Source organism: Carica papaya, chromosome 8, assembly GCF_054855325.1.
Source record: "Carica papaya isolate Zhongbai chromosome 8, ASM5485532v1, whole genome shotgun sequence".
In the NCBI taxonomy this organism is placed as follows: domain Eukaryota; kingdom Viridiplantae; phylum Streptophyta; class Magnoliopsida; order Brassicales; family Caricaceae; genus Carica; species Carica papaya.
Window position 1 is genome coordinate 26,948,877 of NC_142316.1, and position 12,043 is coordinate 26,960,919.

Here is a 12,043-nt window from a genome sequence, read left to right on the forward strand (position 1 = left end):
TTAGACTCAGGCTCTAGTTAAGTATAGATCTTATAAATAGGTATTAACATATAAAAATTGATAAAACTCTTAAATAACTTTATTCAAGATAGACCTTCATTATCTTCAACTAAATTTAAGAAATTATGTTAACTAATTAACAATTTATACTGAAATTATTATGAAAGATTATTAACTTGCTATTAATTGTGAATGTCATGAAATCACGTTATATATAAATAGTCACTACAAAAGTGATGCACATTCTTATTATCGCTCGCATTCTTTTAGGAAACTCAGACCATTAAAACTGTCTATGAGCCCGTAGCTATCCACCATATTTATGAATTTGATTCTAAAAAAAATGAAAAAATAATTAAATTAAATCAAATAAAAAAAACAAAAAAAAAAAAAAAAGATATTTCAATTTCCACAGAAGGCAGAAAAAAAGAAGATCCACCTTACACGGTATCGTTCGCTCATCGAATTGCATCCTGATTTTGTCCGAGTTTCCCCAGGTCTCTCTCCCTCCTTCCCTCTCTCTCTCTCTCTCTCTCTCGCTTTTATTGTTGTTGAATTTAAATGGTTTAAATCGTTAAATCTTTAATGGACAAGCACGCACTTAATGATCGTTAAACATTTGTTTGGATTCGACTCAGTAGGTTGCGGTTCTTGTGTATTGCAAATTTTCCTTTCATGGCGATAGCGTTAAATGGAGTGTGAAAGCAAACGGATAATTCGATCAAGAATTGAGTCATATAGCTGTTTGGTCTTGTTCATTTCTTTTCTTTTTGTGTGTAAAATGCAGAATTGCATAGACAGCTGTTTCAGGTCTTTTAATATTTTCTTTTTTCTTTTTCTGAAGGTTTGGTAGCAGTGTGTAGATCGAGATGACGCCGGTTTGTCCATTTGCCAAGGCTGCCCGTCCCGACGATGTTTGTCCATTTTCTAAGGCTTCTCGCGCCGATGATGCCTCTGCTAAGAAGCCGGGTGAAAATTCGAGTAAGCAAGTGGCAGAGCAGGAGGGCAAGATGAAGGACTCTCCGCACTCTGCCAGCGTCTCGCCGAAGTGCCCATTTGGTTACGACTCGCAAACATTTAAGATTGGCCCTCTTAGTTGCATGATATGCCAAGCACTTCTCTTCGAATCTAGCAGATGTGTTCCTTGCACTCATGCTTTCTGCAAGTATGGATACAACTGAAAATTTTATTTATTTTCCTTGTTTTCGTTCTTTCTTTTAAGCTCTTGTTGGTGATTGTTGCTTTGTTTGTTTATGGAAACCAGAGCATGTATTTCTCGTTTCAAGGACTGTCCACTGTGTGGTGCTGACATCGAGAAGATTGAAGCTGACAAAGATCTTCAGGGCATGGTTGATAAATTTATTGAAGGCCATGCTAGAATCAAGAGGGCTCAAGTTAACAAAGAGAATGAGGAGGTGATAAGCAATAATAAGGTTATATACGAGGATGTTTCCTTGGAGAGAGGTGCTTTCTTGGTGCAACAAGCGATGAGGGTAAGTTTTTGTTGACAACATTGCTTATTTTCTCAAACTTATTTTTCAGGATTAAGCATGAGATCATAAGTTTTTTTAACATTGTCTTTCTTGTTGTTGTATGCCAAATCATCAAGCATGCCTATTTTGTTGTTGAGATTGTTTCTTTCAATTTAATTTCCACTTCCTTTGTGATGAGGATGATGAGTTGGAGCTTGTAGTTTGTCTAGCTGCATTTATTGTTAGGTCTTGTAACTGTTCTTCCCTTCATTATGTCCAATGTGCGGTTGGGTTTTCATGTGTAGGCATTTCGTGCTCAGAATATAGAAAGTGCCAAATCAAGACTCAGTCTATGTGCAGAAGACATCAGGGATCAGTTAGAAAGAATGGGCAATACAGCTGAATTGTGTTCACAGCTCGGGGCAGTTCTGGGTATGCTAGGCGACTGCTGGTATGACTTCTCTTTCTCATCTTCAATATACATACTGTTTTTGAGATCATACATAGTATAAAGTTGAGAACTGTTGCTAACACAATCAGGAATTGCCTGCATTATTGCCAAGCATCCTCCGATCACACTTGGCTTTATATGTATTCATTCGGTTCATCTATCTTTAGTTAGATGCTCCTGAACTTATGGCACCCATTTAGCAAAGCCATTTATTTATTTAGGAACCTTTGTAACAAAATATGATACTTATTTTACTCCGAAATAAGATAGTCCTTGTTTTTTGACTTCTTTATATAGTAGAACAATAACTCTTTCTTTAAACATGTAGGCTTATTTAAAAAATTGAACTTTAGTAAGAATTTCGTATTCTGGAGATAATAATGCCGCTGAAAATGAATGTCAAAATTTAATTAAGCAATGACTTTTAGGAAAATTGTTTTCCCTTGAAAAATCGGCATGCTTCTGCCATGTGTTTGGTTTTTCCTTATTTTTATTTTTAAAGGGAAAGAAGAACCAAAACATTAAAAGCAGAAAGCAGGTCCTACCTATGTACAGAATATATGGAACTTACAAATCTCTCAAAGGCAATGAAACAGAACTGACAAGAAAGAGGAGACTTCTGATCTCAAACTAACTAGTGTTTTATATACAATAATCGTTATTTGTTTAGAAACTCTGATAAACAGTACTATGATAGTACTGAATAATTCAGTTCTTGTAATCTCAGTGGTTAACAAGTGGACAATTTTGGCCTATCGAGAAATTACTTCTTTATTATTATTATTATTATTATTATTGTTATTATTATTATTATTAGTATTATTTGATAAAAGAAGAAGGTATTATTAAGATGCGAAGGAAAAGTACAGCCAGTGAGGAAGAGACAACCTTGCCAAAAAAACCCAGAAAAATGAAATGCTATGAGCCATGTATGAATACATCCTAGTGTCGATGATACTAATATCCGGAAAGAACCCATGACCATTAACCCAAAGTGATGCCAAAAACGTCACCATCTTCCACAATTCAGCATATGGATGGACGCTTTTATCAGAAATCCTCGAATTGCATGTCAACTAGATACACCAGAGTCCAGCAAAGAGCACCCCTTGCCACAGGGGTTTAGCAGCCTTCCGGATCCTAACCCCTTAGCAAACGTGCACAGGAAGTTATTCACTGTAGGGGGCAAAGCCTAGGAGCAGCCAAGCATCTTAAACACATCAGTCTACAACCTCCATGCCACCTCAAAATGAAGTAACAAATGTGGATGCATTTCACCTCCTCAGAAGCACATAACACAGACATGGAGGGAAAGACTGTGATTCGAGTGATGAATTTAGAGCAGATTGTTCGTATTAAGCTTTTAATGAGGCACAGTCTGTGCATAAACCCTCACCTTAGTAGGAATAAGAACTTTCCCAAATCCTTCAGCAACATTTATGGCTGATTTGGTGAGACCATTTGTGAGGTAGTCAAAAAAGGATTTGCAAGTAAAAATGCCAGGGGTGTCTAAGGTCCATATTCTACAACCAGGCTGGTGAGAAATGGTAATGGGTTCCAAGTCTTCCAACATGGATGCATACCTAAGGCCTCTTTATTGGAAAGGTTGTGATATAAATGGAAGTTCCAAGATGTTCTACCCTCCTGTATTGTTGTCAAATGAGATACAGAAGCTCGGTATCTTGAAGAAATTCGGTATATAATTGTGGAAATTGGGAAGCTAATCATTGGTTGCCCAACCAATAGCCTTCTAGTATCTCAATGTGGATCCATTTCCCCCAAGGAAACGTGTATGAGGAACGAAGAAAGGGTACTCCTAGGAAATGGCTTTCCAGGAAATACGGTGAGGGGTATACATTCCTGCAATGACATCCCAACCGTTCTGCTCGTTCTCGTGGATGCTTGTTACCACTCTGTGCCATATGGAGTTTGGTTCCCTCCAAAAGTGCCATGGTCATTTAGCTAGCAAGGATATGTTTTTAATCTAAGATTCCCTATTCCTGACCCTTTCGAACTCTTGGATTCCCTACATGTTTCCCAAGCTAGGTGATCCTTGGAGTTAGTCCCAACCCTAGACTAAAGGAAATTTCTCATTTGACCCTCAATCCTATCTGTTACACCTCTCGGGATCTTAAATAGGGATAAGTAATGCACGAAGATAGTCAATAGGTATGCTCGAATCAATGTAGCTCTATGACCCTAAAATGAACAGGTTTCCCGCTAACTCTCTAACCTCTTGGCATTTTCAACCATCTCACAAAGATGTATGCTCCTAAAATTCCCCTCCCACCTCTTGCCCCCCCCCCCCCCCAACACCCAATGGAACCCCTGGATTGGTAAAAAGCAATTCTGATTTATTGCATCCTATTTCTATCCCTAAGTCTTATCTCAAAAAAAAAAAAAATTCTATCCCTAAGTCATCTATCATGGCCTCCTCTACATTAATCCTGGTCAGCTCACTCTTTCTTAGATTTATCCTAGGACTCGATATAGCTTCAAAGACTTGAATGAGAATTAAAACCCAGGAAATGTACTGATTATCATGATGTAGGAATAAGATTGTATCACTAGTGGATTGGAGATGTGACATCTCAGCACTATGCTTACCTACCTTCATACACTTAACATGCCCCTTGCTCTTAGATTTGTAGGTCATTTTGTTTAGGACATCAACTACCAAAGTGAAAAGAGAGGGATATAAAGGATCCTCTTTTCTTAAACCTCTAAAGGCGTTGACCTATTCTTTAGTATCCTGTTAATCTGACATCCCTGAATTCATTTTCTCCATCTACATCCGAACCCTTTCCTCTCCATTACCCTATCTAGGAATCTCCAATTCACCTGGTCATACTCCTCCTTAAAGTCAAGTTTTAGGACTAAGCCTTTCCCTTTTGATCTCCTAGTGTACTCCATTACCTCGTTAGCCACTAATGACACTTTTAGATCTGTCTACCTTCCACAAATGCATTATGATGAATGGATATCATCTTATCAAGATAGACACTAGGCCTGAGAGGTAGAACTTTTTGCTATAATTTTGTAGACACTCGTTACTAGGCGTATTGGTATAAAATCAAACACCTTATTGGACCTATCCCTTTTCGGGATTAAAATGATAAAGGTTGAATTCATGCTTTTACATATTTTCCCCTAGTGAATTACTCGTAGAAACTTTATCAAATCAACCTTTATGATGTCCTAATTATCCTTAAAAAACTCTATTGTAAATCCATCAAGACTTGATACCTTTTCCTTACCCAAATCCCACGTTGTCGCCTAATCTCGTCCTCCTTAAAGGATCTCTCCATTCTGTCGGCTTCTTCCAAAAGGACAGGGGCCCACTTGATTCCTTCAAGAAAAGGCCTATGGTTATTTTCTTTAGAATACACCCTTTGGAAGTACCTTGTGGTCTCTTGACCTATAACCTCACTTCTTCTCTCTGTCTGGCCATTGCTGAGTTTGAGTTCCTAGGTAATGTTCTTCCTTCTTAGTCAAATTTACCATTCTACCAAAAAGGCTAGTATTGGCATTTCCATCTTTTGTCTTCTGTCTCCAATATCTTTCTTCTTGAATCATACTGCATGTAATTCATTCTTAAGTTCTACCCGTCTCCTCTTTTGATCCTCAGAGATGTTGACCTCTACTTCCCTTTTATCCAGGTCTCTCAATTCTTCTAAATCCCCACCTTCTTCTAGAAGCCGTTCCCAGAAACTTCTTTGTTCTACTTTTTAATTTAATTCTTCAGGTTTCTCAATGTGCATGATTCAGTATCCTTCCCAATTTGCCCTGTTCTCGTTCTTCCACCCTTCTCTAATCACTTCCTTGAACCCTGGGTGTTCTCAACCACATATTTCTGAACCTAAAAGAACGTTGGTCCTAAGTTACGCGCGAGGATTCAAGTAGGATCAGGAAATGATTAGATACTGATATTGGAGAACTTTTCTGGATCATTAGGAAAAGTGTCCTCCCATTGGATAGGGACTAAAAACCGATCCAAACAAGAGGAAACTACTCCCTGTCTATTAGTAAATCATGTGTATTGGACATTATTTAGGGGCAGGTATCTCAGGCCAAACTCATTTATAAAGGTACTAAAATTCTGCATGGATGTTGTTGTTCCTTTATGATCCCCTAATTTCTCCTGGGGCAACCTGCACATGTTAAAATCACCACTTATACACCAAAAAGGATTAGAAAGACTGGCCAAATATGATAATTCCTCCCAAAAAGATGACCTTTATCTATCTGCTAGGTCCATAGACAAATAATCCACCAACACCCACCCTTTCCCTTTTATGTTCAGTAGAACAAAAAATAGTTTCCTTCTAACATGTCTAGTTTTGTTGCTACCATTGTGTCCCAATTGATTACCCCCCCCCTGAAGCACCAGATGAAAGAGTAGCCACCCATTCCGTAAATCGGGTCTCCCATATGCTCCTAATTACTTTTTTTTTTAAATACACATATGCTCCTAATTACTACTCTATCAATCTCCTATTTTTTTGGTTTCCTGGAGCATGATTATATCAGGGTTTACCTTAACCAAGACTTTCTTTATTTTCCTCCGTTTTAACCCGTTTCCGAGGCCATCAACGTTCCAAGACACTACTCTCATCTTATCCCCTCATCTCCCCTGCTTTTTCCTACTCTTTTATATAAAATTTCTGAGCCACATTGCTAAGTCCTCTCTCTGTCTTTCTTCCTACGAATGTTGGTCCTCGGGAACATAATTACCTCTACCTCCTCTCCTTTTTCTCCCACTGCCTGGAAGTCCAATTTGTTCAAGAGATTGAATGTGGTTTCCTGATTGCAATTCACCTGAATTGGATTTATGGCAATGTTATTTTCGTCTAGTTTCCTTATATCCAGTGGCACATTATGGATTCCGTGACCCTCCTTCCAATTGGGTTTTGGTAGAATGCCCCTGCTTGAATGCGTATGTATCTCACTTGTCCCTGTTTTATTAGAATATTTTGATTAGTTAAGAACAGTTATAGAAAGGAGAGTGTCACCAGGAGGGCAAATTGTGTTGCTTCAGGAATTCTGGGTTGGCTCCTTGTCTGTTGCTACTGTGAGCTCGATGCTAGCACAATAATTCATCTTCTGCTTCTCCTGTGCAATCTGTTCCTCTGTCACCTCCTTCACTTGGCCTTCCTGTAATTTTTCTGTAGATAGGAAACACCTCCTTAACCCTCTCAGAGGTACTCCTGTCTTCTTCTATTTTGAAGGCTCATCATATCATCTTCCTCCTCCTCCAGCAGATCAGAAGAAAATGCATCTTCTTCCGTGTTGTTTGACTGCTAAGCTCATCTTCTTTATCACTGTAGGTCTCTCTTAATTGGGGTGGTAACTCAATTTCTTTTTGTTTCTCTGCCTAGTTTCAAATTTCTTCTCGATCGGGTTTCATGTTCGGAAGCCGTTCTAGTTCCTTCTTTGATATTTCAGTTTCCATCTCTGCTGATCGTAGAATGGTCTGGTCTGAATGGAAGCTGTTCTAGTATTCATCTGCTTTGTGCTTCCAGTGGCTGCTGAAAATTCTTCAGGAGGTCGCTCAGAGTGCTTGACGGAGAGAGCCTGGTGAAATCAGGCTTCAGGTCTGACTCGATGGGCCTCCCTTGTTGTACGAGCCTTCTGGTGGTCGAAGGGGGTGATTGCTTTGGTGGGCCAATGGCGGGAGTGAGTGGCCCTGAGATGAAACCAGTCCATTAAAGACAGCTTCTTGATGACTCATTTTTGGATTCTCCTTATCAGTTATGTTTATTTTCTTTGAAATAGAAAATGTATAGTATGAACAATGGTACCAAGGGAGTACCATCCATATATAAGATATTTACATGTCAGTTAGTAGGTTAATGACATTCCCAAAATCATTTGATGTTATGTTTATTGCCCATCTAACCATCCTTTTCCCAGAATTGTGGACTGTTATCGTAACGGGAATTCCCGAATTTCCTTCGCTATCTCCAAAAATCCTTCCCCATCCAGGTCTGTTGTAATGCCAGAGCAGATTGTGTGGTGTAACATTTGCTGATTTGAGAATTGAATCCTGTATCCTGTTTGTTCTCCTTCTGTTCCTATCATCATCATTGGTGGTCAATCACTGCTGGGGTTGCTCGTCATCTTCAACATCGTGTCTGTTTCTGTTATTAGGAAGCACTGGCAGCCGTGCCATCTTCCTTCCTTCTGCGTCTTTTGGCATCTGTCTTCTCTGCTCTAGAGGAATTACAGAAGACAATACGTCATCCATCTTTGTCCATCCTATTCCTTGAAGGCCGTCCGGAACACAAGCCCTGTTGATTAAGATTGGGCCTCTAAACTCAGCTGTTTCCAGGAAACTCCTGCATTCATTATTACTCATGGCTACCATCATATACCCTTCCGCTATTCTTCAGACTGAATTGTAAAGCAAACCCTCCGCCACGGATGATCTGAGACAATTACAGAACCACACAGTCCCCCTTACACCCATTCTGATTGCAAAACAGTGTTGATTCCCTTTCTCCTGTATCAACAGTGTCGCTCCTAGTTGTTATCGTCCTCCTTTCTCGCTGTGAAATGCTTCTCAACGTGAATTCCTCCCATATTCCCCCATGGATATAATAACGATTACATAAATGTTCTATGTAATAAGTGATTTCTGGATATGTTAAAATTGTCCATGAGTTAACCACCTAGAGCTGGTAGTTGTGAATTCTTCAGTACTAGTAGTTCTGGACTTTTTTCTCTGGTAGGTTCTGTTTTGTAGGCGCTAAATACATCTCAAATAATAAACTGGAGTTTAATCAGGACAGGAAACTAAAAGCTAAGAGAAACTAAATTTTAAATCAGATGTAAAAATTTGCAAAAGGAAAATAGACGAATCTCAGGCTGTGGTTAATAAATTAAAGTGAATATATTTTATTACTTAAATAACCAATATTATTACAATCAGATTAAAATGTTAGAATTACATAATTAGCTTAGAAATACTTCCTAATTGTGCTTCCATTTTTCCCCATCCTATCTTAGTACCCGTGCAAGTTTCTTCTTTTCCATTAAAATATGACATTGGTATTAACCCTTCAAGTTAATTGTAGCCGAGCGATGGGAGATGCTGGTTCTGCAATTAGTTATTTTGATGAAAGTGTGGAATTCCTTACAAAATTGCCAGCAGATGATTTGGAGGTCATATTATTAGCCTTATTATGCCTCTGCTAACATTTTCTTTAACCATACATGCTCATGAATGTACTATCTTCTACTCCACAGATCTCACATACACTTTCTGTTTCACTCAACAAAATTGGGGATCTTAAATATTATGATGGAGACCTACAAGCTGCAAGATCTTATTATTTCCGTTCTCTGAATGTTCGTCGTGATGCTGTCAAGTGTCATCCAAATGTTCCATCCCAGGTAAGATCCAGTTCTGCCTATCATTTACTTTGTCAATATGATCCTGATGCTTTTGGCTTGTTAATCTCTTCTTATCATTGACCATTCCTGCTGATAAGTTCTCAGATTCTTCAGATCTGGATATTTTTGTTAATGTAGAAATAGTTTGGGTACTGAAATGAGGTTCATAATGATAAGGTGCTTGTGACCGACTTAGGAGTTGCAAATTCTATTAAAGTAAGCAGCCATTATTGATTGCTGATTTATCGAATAAAGGAGAAAAAATAATGAAAATGATTTTGAAAAGTGAGACATATACTGGATAAACTATGTTTCTTTCAGAGTTTGGATCCTGAAATTTCAGGTGGAGAATAAAGCTATCTTTGAGAATTGAGCTCCATTGCTTAATTTCTGTATGTCAAATTTTCTTTGCAAGGAATTTTGCATATAGGTGGTCTCTTTGCCTCTATGTGCTTGCTGGAATAGATAGCTGGTGTGGGTAGATAAGTCTAAAGTCAAATGAGATGTTTCTTTTCATATTGTATTGTCTACTTGTTCGGGGTTCTAGAGATTAGTGTGAGAGAACAGTAAGTAGTTGATGTGACTTGGAGACTAAGTTTGTAAAGTTATAGGAGCTATGCTGCTTTCTTTTTGGCGGGTGGAGGGGACATAACGTCCATTATAAGTTGGAATTATCAGATTATGATTCTAATACTTAGTATTGTCTCCAATAAAGTCATTAGTATTATGGTTATGGGGTGCTCGTATTATTTCTATCAAATGAAGTTTGGTTGTATTTAATTCTAGTGCAGCACACCTTAATCCATAGCGACAATGAAGAACTTGATAATAAAGTGTTCAAATTAAATAGTAATGGAGCCATTGCACCCGACTGTCACTTAAGATTTATGTTACGTGTTCTGTTACCTAAATGTATGCAGATTCTAGATGTGGCTGTTTCTCTGGCTAAAGTTGCAGATGCAGATAGGAGCTTGGGGAATGAGGATGTGGCAGTTAATGGATTTCAAGAGGGAATAAAACTACTAGAAGCTTTGACATTGAACTCCAAAGAGACTGGGCTTGAGCAAAGGGTGGGATTTCCCTGCATTGACTTTCTTTTACTGTTAACCGAAGCTTGAAAGATAACGATTTAACAATCTATTTCCCTTGTGCAGCGGCTTTCAGTACTGGAGTTCTTGAACAATCAACTTGCAGAGAAACAAGCTGATTCAACCGATTAAGGTTGGATTTCCTGTACTAAAATAGCGTTTTTTGTATATACATATATATACAAGTCTATTGTCACTTAGTAGTAACATGTTTAGGGAAGGTAGCGGCAATGTCCTTTCTCTGGTTCCTCTATTGTCAGAATCCAGTCAATGTTCACGTCATGTAGGGCTATTATATTGCCGGCGAGAGTGCCCGTGGGTTACACTAAATTGACTCAGGCCTCTGAAGATCTCTATATCCGCATGCACCTGATCATTTTGACACGCTATTTGAACTCGCTTAGCAGGGCAATAGCTAGTGGTTGGTTTCTTTCCCTATGTGGCAAATATACTGGGTAAGTAAGAGCCTCTCTGTTGCTCATGTTGTTGATCATAAGTGCCGTGAGTAATTATATTTTTAATTTTGGACATAATAATGTTGCCCTTGAAACGCCTTTGCTGTTAATCGTGGTAATGAATTCCTCTTTTATGATACAGTTGACGAATTGCAATGTTCAACGTTTGGTAAAAGGAAATATTATCCAGTTTTCAACATTTAGAATTTATATATATATATTCTAGTTATATAAGTATATGACTGTATTAATTAACAATATAAAAAAATAGTAACAATGATAAAAGACTGAAAGTTTTAAAAATATTGTATTTAAGGTTTTCTTTAGAAAATTATTTTTATTTAATATTTGCTTGTTTCACAAATACCCATTTCTTCATATATTTTTATGACTAAAACACACACATATATATTAAAGATAAAAATGGAAAAAGTATCAGTCTGTAAATCCAAATGTAATTTTTTTTTATAAGGATTGTTTTCAGAGATACTACTAGAAATTTTAAATTGGTCAGGTAATCATTTGCATAACATAAAAATAAGATTTGCTCCCTGCATTTTTAATTTTTGTTCAAATTGGTTCATGTTTAATTTTTAGTTAAATTAGTTTTTATATTTTAAAAATATTTCTAATTTAGTTAATCTTTCCAAAATTTTGTTAATAATGTTAAAGATAATGTCACGTGTTAAATTTGATGATATGTGGTACATTCTCATTCGCAATTGTGCAAATGGATATCACATGGAGTTTGCCTTGACACCAAAAAAATTAATATAGATAAATTTGAACCAGTCATCATATTAAAAAAAAAATAAGCCCTAATTTTTTTTTCTCTCTTCACTTTCACTTAACCTTTTTTATCATTCAGTTGCCTCCTTTCATCTTTATCTTCTTCATCAATTTGCCTTCTCTCACTTATCAATAGTTGTTCATATAAGTCAATTGTGTCATGTTTTTGGTTTTCCCTTTTCTTCTCCACGCTTTTGGGTCCATTTTTGGTTAACCTAGCACAAAAAGTTGGGACGTTGTCATCGTTGAGGTCTTTCCTCTCCTTACTTATTGCACTCAGCCCCATTGAGGGAATTTTTTTGTGAGAGATTTTCTTTCAGATTGAAGAGAGAATTTCTATCCAAGATAATTTCTTTCATAGAGAATTTTTCTATCAGAGATAATTTCTTTTCT

The 12,043-nt window shown here is 37.5% G+C and overlaps 1 protein-coding gene across 4 annotated transcripts; it reads left to right on the forward strand.

Moving 5' to 3' along the window:
- Positions 1-342: 342 nt before the first annotated feature.
- LOC110817145 (zinc ion binding protein) lies at positions 343-11,002 on the forward strand. 4 transcript variants are annotated; one of them, XM_088209189.1, is made up of 9 exons: positions 343-497; positions 845-1,165; positions 1,265-1,493; positions 1,778-1,923; positions 9,000-9,087; positions 9,172-9,318; positions 10,239-10,388; positions 10,473-10,539; positions 10,623-11,002. In XM_088209189.1, the coding sequence occupies exons 2-8, from the start codon at positions 870-872 to the stop codon at positions 10,536-10,538; spliced, it is 1,122 nt and encodes a 373-aa protein (XP_088065315.1). In that variant the 5' UTR covers positions 343-497; positions 845-869; the 3' UTR covers position 10,539; positions 10,623-11,002. The 4 variants fall into 4 exon arrangements, with proteins under 4 accessions (XP_088065315.1, XP_088065312.1, XP_088065313.1 ...); XM_088209186.1 differs by having other exon boundaries at positions 10,473-11,002; XM_088209187.1 differs by lacking the exon at positions 343-497 and adding an exon at positions 593-748 and having other exon boundaries at positions 10,473-11,002.
- The last annotated feature ends 1,041 nt before the right edge of the window (positions 11,003-12,043 follow it).